Below are 17350 nucleotides of genomic sequence, written 5' to 3'. Positions count from 1 at the left end.
AAAGAAAAGGAATTTCAACATCCTTCAGCAAATCAAGCTAGGATCGTAAGACGTTTGCTTACCATTTCCTCCACTATCATAAAGTAAACATTTCAGTATATATGTATCATGCCGTATATTTGCTAGGTCGCCCTCAATGTTGTCCAGTAAATGAGAGCATTCTTTGCATGTCAGATGCTTTATGAGGTAGGTAGTGATGCAACAACTCTTTGCTGGTGCTTCTTCAATAGCAGTATTTCCTGTCTTGAATACATTCTGGCCCAAGGTTGATTCAAGTAAGTAAAAGGCCTCATTTTTATCTTCCTGACTAAAGTTCTGTGGTTATCCAATAACAATATTCCATTCTAAGGCCAACGTATATTTTTGTTAAATTGTAACATTTATACTTCTATAATGCTAAACATTTTAAAAGTCGTAGCTCATGTAGAACAGCTAACTTTTAGAATATATTAATACCTAGCAAGTAGGCTCTTCTACCTAAATGTTTTATATATATATATATATATATATTATGCAGCTACAAAAAAGAATGAATTCACATCAACATAGATATCCCAAAACCAAACCACAACTCCACAACACTCCCAACAAACATGTTTATGCTCATAAAAAAGTTGAAATACACAACAAAACTGTTGGTTGTTATAGGAAATGAGAATTTGAAGAAAGTATTATTTCCATGTCATGTATTCCTGTAATGTATGAATTTAGGGGAATAGGCTGCTTATAATCAGAATGGAAGCTTAAATATAGAGATAGCCAGGTGTGGTGGTAAACGCCATTAATCCCAGCCCTCTGAGAGGCAGAGGTACTATGAGCTTCTGTTTCAATTACCTTCATCCATTAAATAAGTTACTATTTATTGTGTATAATTATATTCACTTTATTGTATTTTTGAAATGGTAACTCAGGGTATCACCACCACACCCAGCTTTCACTTTCCAGTTTTCACTGTTTATAATAAATAGTTTGTCAGTTGGCAATGTTGTTTAGACTCATAATTATCTTCTCTCCACCTCAAGACAGGGTTTCTCTGTATACCCCTTGCTGTTCTAGAATTCAGTCTGTAGACCAGACTGGCCTTGCAACTCAGAGATCCACTTACCTGCCTATGCCTCCCAAGTGCTGGGATTAAAGGCATGCGCCACCATTGCTCGGTTGTTATACATATTCTTACACATATTATTTGATTTGAAAAAAAAAACCATACTCCAATTAGATTCATTATATGTAATTAATGAATAAAGTCTGAGACAAGGTTTCATGTATCCTAGGTTGGCCCCAAACTTGTTATCTAGCCAAGGATGACCTAGAGCTTTTGATCCTCCTGCTTCCTTGCCCAATTTACAAGGCATTATGGATTGAACCTAGAGATTTGTGCATGCTAGGCCAAAACTCTTCCAATGGAGCTACAGTCTCAGCTCAGGCTGTCTAAAAACAAATATAATTAATAAATCCCTAGAAAAACTAAGCAATAAAAAAATATTAGTGCCAGAAATGAAAAAAAAAGTGGACAACGCACATTCATGATAGCTATAAGCAATATTTTGCTGAGCTTAGTTGTCCATACCTGTAATCCAAGCACTTGGAAGGCTAAGGGAGGAGACACTGAATTTGAGGCCAGCTTGAGTGGATTCAAGGAGAACCTAGTCTAGAAGATGAGATTCTGTTTCAAAAACTCCAAACCAAAACAAATCTATTAGCACTACTTTATACAAACATAAATGTAATGCTCAAAATTATAGCACTATAAATCAAACACCCCCTGTAATTTTTACCATCTACTCATATTTGTGCATCTTTCCTACTTTTTATTAACCACACTACTGGTTTCTTCATTGCTAAACTAAACTCCCAGCTTCCAAAATGTTTATTTACTTTTGAATTGAATACTAGGAGAACCTATACCAACGAGTCCAGACTTAAGTAAAACATTCTATTGAATGAGGGATCAGCCAGATGGCTCAAGTGAAGTATGTGCTGTGAAAATCTCACAACCTAAGTTTGGATCCTTGAAACCAAAGAAGACTCCTATCCTACTAGCTGTCCTCTCACCTCCGCACATGCCCACCCCTCAGCCTCCAAGACACACAAAAATAAATAAATAAATGCAGTACTGGTATAAAGGCAGAAATAGACCAAAGAAACAAGATATTTCAGAATCATAGTTGGTTACCTATCATTTTCTTAAGACAGAGTCTCACTCCAACGTCTGACACCTTCACACAGACAGACATACATGCAGGCCAAATACCAATGTACATAAAATAAAATTAAATTATTAAAAAAAAAAAGAGCAGGGGGAGGCTGGAGAGATGGCTCAGTGGTTAAGAGCACTGACTGCTCTTTCAGAGGTCCTGAATTCAATTCCCAGCAACCACATGGTGGCTCACAACCATTTGTAATGGGATCTGATGTGTGTGTCTGAAGACAGCTACAGTGTTCTGATATGCATAAAATAAATAAATTTTTAAAAAAATATGTTAAAAGAAAAGGCTGGGTCTCTGTATGTAGTGAAGGCTGGCTTCTGCTTCAGTATCCTACTGTGTTAGAACTACAGGTCACCACACTCACCCTAATTAACTAGTTGTAAGAAAGCTGCTTGTGGGAAACTAAAAAAGGATGCTCAAATCAGTAAATGGTATAAGGCCAATGAGCTAGCCCTGTAGAGGAAAAGTGGACTTTGATTCTAATAATTCATTTAATAAAAACTCAATTTTAAATGGGTTATGAATCTAAATATGCAATAAAACAATGAATTTCTGGAAGAAAACCAGAAAATAGCCTCATAATTTTGAAACTTGATAAATAGCTCCTTGAGAACAGATTTCTTCCTTCCTTCCTTCCTTCCTTCCTTTCTCTTTTTTTTCCGAGACAGGGTTTCTCTGTATAGCTCTGGCTGTCCTGGAACTCACTCTGTAGACCAGACTGGCCTCGAACTCAGAAATCCACCTGTCTCTGCCTCCCAAGTGCTAGGATTAAAGGTGTGCGCCACCACCGCCCAGCTCTTTCTTTTTTAAATCAGGGTTTCTGTGTAGCCCTCGCTGTTCTAGAACTCACTCTATAGACCAGGTGGGCCTCAACCTCAGAGATCCACCTGCATCTGCCTCCTGGGGCTAAAGGTGTGTGCTACCACTGCCTGGCTCTCAAAAATGTATTAAACAGGCTACAAAAAGTGATAATGGTAAACTAATAAGCAGGATTAAAAATAATATGCTTACTTCTTCTTGATGGAATGCAGGAGGCAATGTTGGTGAAGGTGCAAAAGGAGGTGGAGAGATGACTTTTCTTTCTTCTAGCTGGGCCATTATTTCCTTCCGCCTTCGATGTAGCTCATCCAGACTAGGATGGGGTTGGGGAGGAGGAAGCCGACTATAAGGAGGATCCTGGTAATTGAAAGATTATTTAAAATTGACTAAGAATTCCAAAACATATTAATTAACCATATATATATGATTCAGGCTCAGAATATATACCCATCATAACATCTAGAAATATTAACACTAAAGAGAATAAAAAAAAAAAGTCGACCCAAATTCTTTCAAGGTCTCCCAATTTTCCTAACTGATCAAGTCTTAGTACATAAATGAAGAATGTTTAGATTTATATTTTTGTTTTTTAAAATAACTTCATATTTCAGGACCAAGAAGATGGTATAACAGGTAAAAGCACTGTCTTAGCTTGCAAGCTTGACAACCCAAGGCTGGTCTCTGGAAACTGTGAGGCATACAAGGGATCCCAGGACAGTTATGGTGAGATGGGAGGAATAAAAGATGCTGCAAACTTGCAGACAAGCTAACCAGGAGTATTCTGAGCAGCAACAACAAGAAAGATCCCACCTAGCAATGTGAAAAGAAAAAACTTATCTTTGCCGGGCTGTGGTGGTGCACGCCTTTAATCCCAGCACTTGGGAGGCAGAGGCAGGCAAATTTCTGAGTTCAAGGCCAGCCTGGTCTACAGAGTGAGTTCCAAGACAGCCAGGGCTATACAGAGAAACCCTGTCTCGGGAAAAAAAAAAAAAAAAAAAAAAAAAAAAAAAAAAAAAAAAAAAAAAAAAAAGAACTTATCTTCAAGAGTATCCTCTGATCTAAGTGCGCTGTGGTATACATGTACCTGTGCTCTCTCTCACACACCAATTATACATACATATACAAAAAGTAAATTAAGTCTATGTAAGAAAAAAAAATACAGCATACCCTGGGGTACGAAGGTCTGATCTGAGCTGGATGAGGAGCCACTGGGTAGTAACCCTCTACCTGTTGGTATCGTTCTCTGGACTCAGGTACATAGGACTGCACTGCTGCAGATGGAATGTCAATGGGTATAGGGCTTTCCCGGAACATTTCCTCTCTTGTATAAGACTGAGCAGGGTATACACGGCGGCCTTCGTAGTGAGGTGGGTACATAGGTGGGTACTGTTGTGGTTGTGTGCCATACTGAGAGTTTATGACACGATCTTGGAGGTAGGGTGAATAATGATCCAAGTATGGAGGACCAGGTTCAGGAGCAGATGGTGGAGGTCGGACAAAGCGGGACACACATGGTGGTGGAGTATAGTACATACCTGTACAGTACAAAAGAAGAACCCAAAACGATAATGAGCTCATCTGTTTTTTTTTTTTATGTAAGATTTTTTTTTTCCTTTTAAAACATTAAAACACAGCTGGGCGATGGTGGCATACATCTTTAATCCCAGCAATCAGGAGGCAGAGGCAAGCAGATACCAGAGTTTTAGGCAAGCCTGGTTTACATAGAAGAGTCGGGCTACACAAAGAAACCCAAAACCAAAACCATTAAAACACTTAAATATTAATAATCCACTTATTTTTGATAAACTTTTGCACTACTTGTATAGTTACAGTAGCTTTATGACAATTAGAAAGCAAATGTTTTCCTTAGGGCCAGGAGCACAGCTCAGTGGTGGAATGTTTGCCTGAAATTGGCACGGTCCTGAAATTCAATCCCAGAGAAAACCTCTTTTTCTTCCAAATAACAAATAATCATTGAAAATAAACAGAAAAGATCAATATACATAGAGTCTAAAATAGTAGACTGGTCCTTTCTTCTAGTTTATCTTAATGTAATGCAATCCAGGATTAGAAATTAAATTTCACAAGCATCCTTGAAACTCTGGTTCTACTTTAGTTTTAACTCTGGATTTTCATATCCAAGACTGCATGCATATTAGACAAGCACTCTACTACAGGGCTAGATTCTTAGTCCCTTTTTAAATAGTTCATTTTGAGATAGGGTCTCCTGAAGACTACTATCCTTGAACTTGCTCTGTAGCCCAGGCATGCCTAGAACTTGAGATTCTCCTGCCTCAGGTTCCTCAGTAGCTGGAATCATAGACCTGTTTCAGGACCTGCTACTAGAGTTTCAACTTCAAAACTATTATGAGGTAGAAGATATGATAAGCTAAAGATACACTTTTCATAGCAATTATGACAGTATGCACAAGTTCCAGCCAGAAAAAATATCCCAGCATAGATGAGGAAAGGGGGGCATGCAATTCTACCACTAGCTGAGGAACTATTAGCATTTGATAGCTGTTGGGAGAGAGAGTCAATTTTTCTTACTGATGTGACCCCTTTGTGGGCTGACCAGAGCAGGTCCCATTCCCAAGATTAGCTGGGAAACATAAACTGGACTTGATGGAGAAAAAGACACGACGAGACTCAACCTCCAACTTGTGTAGAAAGGAATGAGAGGTGGTAAGGGAAGGCACTGCTAGAAATGTGTTCAAGTATATTGCATGAAATGCTCAGCACTTTGCTGTATACATCTAGAGGGCTTCTCTGGCTCTAGAGTTCTTGAAATAAGAGCTCTAGCAGTAAACTTTCCTGGAACCTCCAGTTAAGGCAGAAGGTTTTATCATTACCCTGCTGATAAGCTGCTGTCTCAAAAGCTGGGGCACTTCCTCGAGGATCCTGATAATAAACATCTGCTTGTTGTGCTGGATATAGCTGAGAACCTCGAGGTACCATCTGAATTGGTTTGGTGACAGGCATGGGAGGCAGATCTGTTGGTCCCCTTGGAGGTACAGGATGTGGATTCACAGGTAAGGCAGAAATACTCTTAGGGGCAGATTCCAGCCTAAGGGAGCAAAATTATACAAGACAAGTTTAAAGTCTATAAAATCTACTTTTAATACACATTAAATGTTTCATATAAAAAGACTGCCAGTACTTGGAAAATTTATATATTTGAATGTTAATCTTTTCTACAAATTTAAATGAATTAATCTTCCTTAAAAAAAAAAATCAATGTAGAAAAAATAAGTAAAAGCCAATAAAACAAAGGCATAAATTTTATTTTCTGGGTCAGGATGTAGCTCAGTTGGTGGGTTTAATCCATAGCACAACATAGCTGGGCATGGTGTTACTGGCCTGCCGTTCCAGTCCTGGAGGTGTAGGCAGGGGGGCTCAGATGTTCAAGGTCATCTCTGGCCATGAAGTAATAAGTTAAAGGACAGACTTTGACCTCAGAACAGAAAAACAAACAATAACACCAAGGAACCACTGGGGTTAGAACCAAACTCTTTTCTTCCCACAGGACTTTTTACAAGGAAGAAACTTGAAGACGTACAGGTCAGGAGGGGACCCTGGAGCACTGCTGCTCAGGTGGTCTAGCTTTACTGGTTTCAGAGAAGAATCAAAGCTGGGGTCTGTCCCACGTGGAATCAGTTGTGTCACTGTGCTCCCTGACGATACAATTCCATTTGGGAGTGCAGGAGGTTTTCTGCTGGACAAATCCACTGCGCTTTCATCTGGAAGGATAGGTGCTGAAGGCAGGCCCACCTCATTAAGCTGACCCAAAGAGGCACTCAAGGGTCTTCTGGGAACCAGACGTTTGTTCATTTTACGAAATCTGTATGAAAAGCAAATGTTTCAACTACAAATACATTATGCAATTGGTAAGAATCGGTTAAAATTGTTAAAAAAATACTAGAACATTTTTTTGTTTGTGGAAATAACTTATTTTGACATCTAGTTGATAAAATATAGCTTCCCACTTATAAGAACAAAATAATGAAAACTAAAAAAAAACTTTTAAAAAATGTACTAATTCATAAATATTTCCTAAGTGTTGAATACAATTATTGTTTTTATATATTTTTTAAAGATTTATTCGATGTATGTAAGTACTCTGTTGCTGGGGCTATCTTCAGACACACCAGAAGAGGGCATCAGGCCCCATAGCAATGGTTGTGAGACACCATGCTGGGAACTGAACTTGGATTTCTGGAAGAACAACCAGTTCTTAACCACTGAGTGCTTTTAACCACTGAGCCATCTCTCCATCACCAACCCCTCTTATTGTATTTGCTTAAAGTCAACAAATCATTCCCTATTTCAAAGTCTGTGTTTCATGGTTTTCATACTTACTTTTCCAGTTCTTCCTGTGAATGTGCAAATGTACAGCTGGCACCACGAGGGCATCCTCCCCTTTGCTTCATATCTCGACACATGTACGTTTTGTATTTGCTATGCTGTGGAGGCTATCAAAACACCAGACATAAAACAAAACACACAGTAACAAATGTAAATTTTATATTTTCAGTTTAGGATTCCTAGAGCACAGAAGAATTTAAGCTAATTCCCACATTAATCTAAACTACTAAGAGAAAAACTACTGAGTGGGAAAAAAATCAGAGTTCAAAATTAAATTTTAATTATTCATTATTAGTTGGGGGAGAATCAGAGGACAATTTTGTGGAGTTGGTTCTTTCCTTACACTTTCACCTAAGTTCTAGGTATTGAACATAGGGTGCTTAGCTTGCATAAAGCTTCTGCCAGGCAGGTCCAAAATTAAAATTTAAAAGTAGTTCTAATAGGGGTTCAAGGTTAAGACCTCTGCTCTTCCAGAGGACCTGGGCTCGATTCCCAGGGCCCATGTGGCAGCTCACAACCATCTAGAACTCCAGTTCCAGGAAACAGGACACTTTCTTCTGGACTCCACAGGAACCAAGCATATGTATGTACATGCAGACAAAATACTCATACACACTACATAGACCACATCAGAGAAGTTTCTCGGTGTAGTGGGTGGGGGTTAACACAGAAACTCACAGCTGGTCACAGTGCAGGTGACTATGGAATGCTCAGTTACAAACAGGACATCTCTATGTCACATGCACACACACTTTCACCAAGGCTTAGAAACCATCATGGATCAGAGGTCTGGCAGAAAGACTGTAGAAGCCAGAGGTCAGGGAGGACCACAGCAAAACAGTGTCTCCTAGACCTCACAAGACACACTCATAAACTCTCAGCAGGAGTTCAATACTCTCGACCTTGATCTCTATGAGATGTTCTTTCTGCCAAGTTTCTATATAACCCAAAATCTTTGAAAACCCTTTAGTCTTGTAATTTCAGGGGTAATATAAACTCCAAATAATAAAATTTCCTGTGTTTGGTGCTATTTTCTCAAACCCTGCTTTAGGAAACTAGCCCTGTCAGATGGAAAATAATGCTTACATAGTTTGCTCAAAGAATTTGGGTAACGGTCTTTATGCTTATTCACTGGGATTACCAGTGGACTATGTGAGACCTTGTCTCTCACAAAAAATAAAACCAAAAAGACTTTTGAAATGTATACTCTTCTAATATTTGGTTAGTGTTCATATAACAAAGCTGGTTCCTAACAAAAACCACAAAATCTGGGCCAACAAGATGGTTCAGTGGATGATGCTGCCAGGCCTCCAGGACCTCCAAGGCTGTCCTCTCACCTCCCCACACATACACACAAATAAGTGGAAAACAATACTTTTTTAAAACTAGAAGATGGGTTGGCACATAGTATAATAAACATTATTAATGAAATTCTTTAAAATACTAACACAGGAAAAAAATCTACAAATATTTGAAAAGTACTAGTGATTCAGCATTGGTATCAAGAAGTGACATTATTAAACTGAAATGTAACATAAAATTACTTAAGAAAAATTAAAACACTAACTGCTATCCATGTTAACTTAAAGTTTCTATAGTCAGAATCTTTTTTTTTTAAGCAAAGCAATTTAAAAAATTATTTTATATGGATGGGTGTTTTGCCTGCATGTATGTCTGTGCACCAAGTACATGTCTAGTACCCAGAGAGGCCGGAGCAGGGTATCTGATTCCCTTGGAACTGGAGTTATAGGAGGTTGTGAACCACTATGTGGGTGCTGGGACTTGAACTGGGTTTTCCCAAAGAGCAGCCAGCTCTCGTAAGCATGGAGCCTTTCTCCAGCCCCTATAGTCAGAGTCTTAAAATATTCATTTTTTTTTTTTTTTTTTTTTTTTTTTTTTTTTTTTTTTTTTTTTTTTTTTTTTTTTTTTTTTGCTTTGTATCTGTACCTATAGTGTCCAGTTTCTTACTATCATTCTTTTCTTTGTATCTATACCTACAGTGGCCAGTTTCTAGGTATACCAAAGTTGCTTATCTGAAGATTTCAAATAGTAACCCCTTACCTGTTGTTGATCTGCTCCTTTTTTGCTGTGGTTCTGGATATAATCAACCAGTCCATGTACTACTGTACGTACAGCAACCAGTCCATTTTCTAGCTGTTCCCATGTTGGAGGAGGAGCATCTACAAAATTAAAAAATTAAACAAAACCTATAATCTTATGCAGTGTTTTATCCGATATTAAACTAGTATAATCAAGTTAATTGTTTTAGACACTTTTTCATCTGTGATGATTAGTGGTGCCTTAAAAGGCCCTAGAATCAGTAGAGAGATGGGTCTCTGGGTATGCACATATGGTGAGATTATCCTGATTATGTTAACTTCTACAGAAACATCCATCTTATCTGTGTCATTCATCCCTCTCTGTTTCCTGATTGTGGATGTGGTATGTAAGCTTCTTCAAGCTTCCGCTGCCTTGACTTCCCAGCTATAATAGACTGTACTGTGAGCTGAAATAACCTTTCTCTCTGAAGCTGCTTCCAAACACACACACACACACACACACACACACACACACACACACACACACACACACACACTGGGGGGAGGTGAGTATCATAAGAACAGATGAAAGTGAACTGGTAACCTTGACAAAATAGGTTTGGCTAGAATGATGGAAAAAAATGACGGGTTAGAGTGAATGTAAGAGAGTGCCACAGAACTGGAGACACTGTCCAGGGGCAGAGTGTTTGTCAACAGTTTATCTACTGTTATGTAAAAAGAAACTATACCAGCCAGCTGTAGGAGATACACTAATGTGGTGGCAAGAACTGTAGCATTTCTTTTTTAATTGTTCAGAATGCTAATTAACAAAAATGGGGAAAATAATTGCTACACCCCACACATACACAAATGAAAAGATCTGACTTGATTAAGCCATTTTGAGACTAGATCTGTAAACATGGAATGATGAAAATTTAAGGGCTGGAGAGATAGCTCAGTGGTTAAGAGCACTGACTGCTCTTCCAAAGGTCCTGAGTTCAATTCTCAGCAACCACATGATGGCTCACAGCCATCTGTAATGGGATCTGATGCCCTCTTCTGATGTGTCTGAAGACAGCTACAGTGTACTCATACACATTAAATAAATAAATAAATAAATAAATCTTTAAAAGAAAAAAAAGAAAGAAAGAAAATTTAAGAGGGTCTCAAAGCCATAGACTCATTCTATAAGCAATGGCACATTACTAAAAAGGCACACGTGGAGATATGATTTACTCTGTAGCAATAAGTAACCTAAACTGACAGCATCAGAGTAGAGAAAAATTGAAAGCATTCAATCTCAGAGGAAAAGACTAAAGCTATCATTAAGGAATAAACAGGAAGTGTGGGTCACAGGAAATTATGAAAGAAAAACGAATAAATCCCATGTCTCAAAAGGTATGTAGAATAGGTGAAAGAACATACAAAAAAGACAAAAGAAGCTCTTACTCCTGCTTCTCTCCCTTGCCTCTTGCCCCCTTGTTCCCCCTCTCTCCACATGGTCATGGCCATCCCCTGCTTCTCCACTCTCTCCTTCTCTCTGCCTTTCTCTGCCTCTGCTACCCTCTTAACTCCCCTCCCCATGCCCTTAAATAAACTCTATTCTATACCAACAAAAAAAAAAAAATATAAAAAAGACAAAAGAAACACAGCTAGAAGAGCAGGCATTAGAGATGAACTCCCTTTGAAACAGACAGAGATGTTGAGAGTATCAGGAAGCACTGGGGAAATGCTCTGCAGTGACAGGAGCACTGACAGAGCTCTTGGGGAATCTACATTATACAGAGCTAACACTTGAGGCTAAGAATCAAAGGAAACAGTTCCAAGGGCACAGACAGCACTGTGTGGATGGAAAGGGGTGGAGTGGCACAAATAAAAACAAAACAGAAGATTTTACGTATCAAAAAGAGGCATACAGTATTAGTGACTGCTGGAAACACACAGAGTAGTTTAAGGATGCAGAAGTCATGTCTGGGAGGAGTGACTAGGAAACTACAGTAAGCAGTATTGAGATTCAGCTTCACAGTAGGAGTGAACTCTGAGAGGACAGCAGCTGAAATACTGTTCAAGTAAGAGGTCATTAGATACATTTTCAGGTCAAGAAGGGGTGAGAAAGAAATGCCCAAGGCTAAGAAAGAGAATAATGCATAGAACAAGGTATTATGAGAAGATGGGACAATGGAGATGTAGCCATCTACAATGGAGATGAGACATCTACTTTGGGAAACTTTAGAGGAACGTAACAAAAGATAATAAATGGTCCACTAACTTCTCTTAGTTTTACCTGGACTAGGATCAATGTTTGCTAGTAGCTCCAAATGGGGTCTTAGTCGGTTCAAATTCGCTGGGTCTCCAGTCCGCTGGAGAGCAATTGTTAGCTCCTGAACACTCTGTGCAAAAGAGGCAGGGGTCTGCAACTTAAAAGAAAAAAGTAAACATTAATTTTCCAAAAGATCAGATAACCCTTTTAAACCACAGTTTATTTATACCTTCATTTTTGAGGTTTATCTATCTTTGTATCTATCTATATAACCTATGCCGTGGCCAGACTGAAATACCTATTATCTAAAGATCTTTCTTTCTATCCACAGCTTAGTACACTATGTAAAATACAGTGTTCCTTCTGTTATGATACTCTTCATAACAGGAGGCCTTTCTCCCCATAACACTATATTAGTTGGGTTCTTGGTAGTCTTTCCATATACCTGAAATTTAGAAATATAATCTAGAGAAGATAATGTCAGATAATAGTAAGAATAATGCCACTGAATAGTCATACTGAATGAGTTCAAGTATTTTTTTAAAAAAGATTTTATTTATTATTATATGTAAGTACACTGTAGCTGTTTAAAGACATTCCAGAAGAGGGTGTCAGATATCATTGCGGATGGTTGTGAGTCACCATGTGGTTGCTGGGATTGAACTCAGGAACTTTGGAAAAGCAGTCAGGCTCTTACCCACTGAGCCATTTATCCAGCCCGAGTTCAAGGTTTTTTTTTTTTTTTTTGGTTTTTCAAGACAGGATTTCTCTGTATAGCCCTGGCTGTCCTGGAACTCACTCTGTAGACCAGGCTGGCCTCGAACTCAGAAATCCACCTGCCTCTGCCTCCCAAGTGCTGGGATTAAAGGCGTGCACCACCACCACCCGGCCTGAGTCAAGCTCTTAAGACCAAATATCAGAACACTAAATATATAAACTGTACAAACTAGATTTCATATATTAAATAGCCTAAATAATTTCAACTGTCTAGTACAATTGAAAAAATGTTATGATTTGATTGCAGGACACAGAGAAATTAAACTGGAAAAGATGTGGAAGCTTTCTCCCTCTTGGCTAGCTTTCATGGTGCTATATGACTATGCAGGTACTAGGGGGAGATAAGTCAATAAATGTTCCAGGCAAAAGGTGCCCATCAATGTAATGTGACATGAAGGTTACTGGGGTAATCAAGTAGCTTTTAAAACTGGGATATGGGCTGTTCTATATCTTGTATTCACATCTGGCATTTTAAACCTGTAAAGCCAATGACCAAGAAGGTCACAGGCCCTATGGGTGAATCTTCTTGTTTTGTTAGATGGACATGTCATCAAACTGCCTCAATATTTTTGTTTATGCCTATAGATCAATGCTTTTCTCAATCATGCTTAGAGACATTTCTTTCCACATGGATAGCAGTTATAGACTTATAACTAGTCAAAGTTTTGAAAATAAATGACTGTTGAATATTCAGACCTAAATAGGGATACCTTTATCACACCACCACTCCCACCACCAAAGAATACAAAGAAGGTATATAAAGAATGTAAAAGTTGGGCCAGGCAGTGGTGGTGTGCACCTTTAATCCCAGCACTTGGGAGGCAGAGGCAGATGGATCTTTGAGTTGGAGGCCAGCCTGGTACAGAGTGAGTTCCAGGATAGCCAGGGCTACACAGAGAAACCTTGTCTCAAAAAAAACAAAACAAAACAAAAAGAGTATAAAAGCTGAAGGATGGGAAGAAGTGCTGTGAACTGTCCTCTAGACATAACACAGTTGTCCTCCTGAACTCCTAGCAGCTATGGTTACCTGCATGAGACTAAGCTAGTCATCACTCCAGCTCACAAGAGACAGACCTTGAGGGTCCACCCTAACTGAGAGGTTACTGGCAGTTGATGGCTGCCAGAGAAGAAAGGGTTATTGTTCTTTAGGGATGCTCCTGCCCCTGGTATCACACTCCAGTAGATGGCCTCAAGCTCATGTGCATGCTGGTATCACTAATTGGACTTGGAGGAGTACTGTGAAATAAAAAGATTATGAAGGTAGGAATAATGTATAATTCTGAGTAGAGGGTAGTAAAAATGAGAAAGGGCAGCTGGAGTAGATATGATCAAGATGAACTTGTTGAAGAATAAATATTTTTAAAATATTCTGATTTAGTTTGTGATTATTGAAGGTTGAGTATTTTTCTAAAACTTAATGAGAATTGCAGAGGGGAGACCAGGAAAGGGGACAACATTTGAAATGTAATTAAATAAAATAACCAAAAAAAAACAAAAACAAAAAAACAAAGAAACAAAAACAAAAAACAAAACAACAATAACAAAAAAATGTAACGAGACATACACTCACACAATAAAGAGCTGGTTCTAGTAAATCCCCTTTACATATACATATTCTGTAAGTTCTATTATTCTAGAGAACAATAAAAAGCTGGTTTATATTCATTCTATATGTTCTGTTATTCTAGAGAACAATAAAAAGCTGGTTCTAATAAATCCCCTTCATATATATTCATTCTATAAGTTCTGTTATTCTAGAGAACTGTGACTAGGATGAAGGGATTCAAGGAAGAGTTACAAACAGTAAAAAGCAGAAAACAAAACAAAACTAATTTCTCAATTCTCAATTAATAATCAGTTATTCAAAAACTGTCATGTTTTGGGATATCTACAATAGTGGTCTTTATATCAAAACAGGCAGTTGATAAAATAAAAACAGGGTTACTGAAAATTTTATCAAACTCATCATGGGAGGTTAATATTTAGTATACGTAAAATTATTCTGAGTGGGAACCATAAAGCTACGAAATATACATCTGAAAGATCATTCATTAAAAGACTCCTACATAAAATTTAAAAGGCATTTGGAAGCAAGGTTTAGGGGCTGGAGAGATGGCTCAGTGGTTCTGAGCCCTGGCTGCTCTCCCAGATATGGTTCAATTCCCAGCACCCACATGGTAGCTTGCAAGTATCTGTAATTCCAGTTCCAGGAAATACAAAGCCGTTTGGATTGGACAATAAAGGAAGAGAGATGATGACAAGGACCATGGGAAAGCGCTGGTTGATTGAAGTACTGTAATGCTACTGTCATTCTGATAAGACTAGCTATGACATAATATCTGGAAACACTAAATCTCATTTACAGAAGTCTGACATATACTATTTATGATAATATTAATTTGTTAAATAAAATAATTACAAAATAATAATTAATCAAGATCCAAAATCAGTTATGAAGTAAGGGACAATAAAGACACTACCTTGTCAATAATAGACTGCATATGGGACTTGTGAGACTGGTCCCCATAGAGCAGAGAGGACCACTGGTCTGGTGCAATCCTTAAGCCAGCCTCCATAGCAATCTGCACTATCTGGGAGTCATGTTCTCGCCTCAGAGCTTCATAAGTTCTAAATTCTTCTTTCAGCTGCATCAAAGAAGAGTCTTCATCACGTTTGGTGACCTAAAAAGACACATATACACAAAGTCTAGTAAGACAAAAGCCTCATACTTTATATAAACACATACAGACAAAAAAAAATTGTGATTTAAAAAAATCCAATTTATATTGTATGTCTTGATTTGATGTGTACCATATACAGCAGGCATATACAGAGAAGAACTCCCAGGAAGGAGTGCTCTTCTTTCACTATTTGGGTTTCAATTTCATCGAGTCATCTCTCCAGCACAGAAAAATAAATAAATAAATAAATATAAAAACAACAACTTTCTTTTAGCAGCAAATAGGCAGATAAAAATGGAAATATACCACCCTGCCTGCAAAACATCTCCTGTTATAGATGTCAAAATCTTGCCTTTTTAAAAGACAGGGCTCTCACTATATAGCACTGGCTGGCCTGGAACTCACAGAGATCTGCCTGTTTCTGCTGCCCCCAAACCCTAAGTGATGGAGTTAAAGGTATGCAACATCATCATACCTAGCCATAGATGTCAGCATCTCAAAGAAAGAATGAACACATGGGTAAAAAATTCACAGTATAGAATTTAACAGATACACATGGATACAGGCATTTTTAAAGTTAAGAAAATATTTAATGAGTATAATTATTTTAAAAAACAGTATGTGTTTCTTCTTCATAAACGGGCTTGCCTAGCATTAAGTTACTTGACACTAATAACTAAAGAGCTTCCAATATGACTAACTGACTTTATCTTAATTTTTTTCATGGAATTTTGTGAAACAGACCATAGCCAAAAAAGTATAGAGCATGAGATGCTGAATTGTAACAATAATATCTTTTAATAATAAAACTCAAAGCTGGATGTGGTAGTACTCATTTGCAATCTTAATATTCAGGAGGTAGAGGCAGGACCATCAGAAATTCAGGGCCAGCCTTATCTAACAAGTTCAAGATCAGGGAGGTATACAAAACTCTTTCAAATAGAAACAACGAAATCAACCCTGTTTTTTTGTTTTCTTTTTCTTTCTTTCTTTTTCTTTTTCTTTTTCTTTTTTTTTTTTTTTTTTTTTGGTTTTTCAAGACAGGGTTTCTCTGTGTAGCCCTGGCTGTCCTGGAACTCACTCTTTAGACCAGCCTGACCTTGAACTCAGAAATCCACCTGCTTCTGCCTCCCAAGTGCTGGGATTAAAGGTGTGCGCCACCACTGCCCGGCTTGTTTTCTTTTTTTAAAACCTACTTTTTAAAAAATGAATCACAAGGAGGGAGATGGAGAGATGGTTCGGATGGTAAAGCACTTGCTGTACAAGCATGAAGAGCTACATGAGTTCATGATCCCCAGTACCAACTAAATGGGGGTGGGGAAGCAAGACATGGCTTTAGTCCCATGTCTAAAAAAGAGCACTGAAGAGGCATAAGCTGAACTCCTTAAGCTTGTACTCAGCTACCTGAATCAGTAAGCCCTCGGGTTCAGTGTGCCACCAGGGAAGACACCTGATGCTGACTCCAGCTTCTATGTGTGTCTGCATGCCACACAAATATTTAAAAAAAATATGTAAACTGGGCGCTGGTGGTGCACACCTTTAATCCCAGCACTTGGGAGGCAGAGGCAGGCGGATTTCTGAGTTCGAGGCCAGCCTGGTCTCCAGAGTGAATTCCAGGACAGCTAGGGCTACACAGAGAAACCCTGTCTCAAAAAAACAAAAACAACAACAAAAAAAAAAAAACCAAACCAGTAACTGGTCTACATAGTGAGTTCCAGGACAGTTAGGGCTACACAGAGAAACCCTATCTTGAACCGCCCCCAAAATAAAACCCAAAAAAACAAAAAACAAAACACCAAAACCCAAAAACCAACCTACCTTTATTTATATTACCATATTAACTCACTTTAAATTTTGTAGCACATCTGACGTATGTGTGATCTCAGTAACTTATATTTTGAGTCAGGCTGGATTTAGGATAAAGGTTTAAAAATTTAAAATAATTCTCGCCTAGACTCACAAATTCCCTATGACATTTTAAAACATATTTGGAGGTTGGAGCTGTATAGGTTATGGCAGAGAGGTTAATTCCCCATAGTGTCAAAAATACAATTGTATTGTGTTAACCTTTTATTCCCATAAGGACTTATATCATTATAGTAGAAAATTCTCCCCTTTTAGCTTTCTACCTAAAAACACCTCACACTAGTATACTAAGAAATTATAGCTCACACTTAAAATTTTTTTTAAAATGTATCC

At 38.2% G+C, this 17350-nt stretch overlaps 1 protein-coding gene across 2 annotated transcripts in view; it reads right to left on the bottom strand.

Moving 5' to 3' along the window:
• Rc3h1 (ring finger and CCCH-type domains 1) overlaps positions 1 to 17350 on the bottom strand; it is a 64576-nt gene that overhangs the window by 10393 nt on the left and 36833 nt on the right. For both annotated transcript variants that reach the window (XM_031386786.1, XM_031386777.1), the window contains exons 6-13: positions 14951 to 15151; positions 11718 to 11850; positions 9456 to 9574; positions 7389 to 7501; positions 6589 to 6870; positions 5882 to 6096; positions 4197 to 4564; positions 3222 to 3386 (exon numbers count right to left, since the gene is read on the bottom strand). In XM_031386786.1, coding sequence (XP_031242646.1) covers positions 3222 to 3386; positions 4197 to 4564; positions 5882 to 6096; positions 6589 to 6870; positions 7389 to 7501; positions 9456 to 9574; positions 11718 to 11850; positions 14951 to 15151 — 1596 coding nt within the window. The remainder of the gene's footprint in view (positions 1 to 3221; positions 3387 to 4196; positions 4565 to 5881; positions 6097 to 6588; positions 6871 to 7388; positions 7502 to 9455; positions 9575 to 11717; positions 11851 to 14950; positions 15152 to 17350) is intronic.

This window comes from Mastomys coucha, unplaced genomic scaffold (genome assembly GCF_008632895.1).
Source record: "Mastomys coucha isolate ucsf_1 unplaced genomic scaffold, UCSF_Mcou_1 pScaffold1, whole genome shotgun sequence".
NCBI classification, from domain to species: domain Eukaryota; kingdom Metazoa; phylum Chordata; class Mammalia; order Rodentia; family Muridae; genus Mastomys; species Mastomys coucha.
Note: the sequence above shows the minus strand (reverse complement) of the source record. Positions and strands in the feature narration are given on the sequence as shown.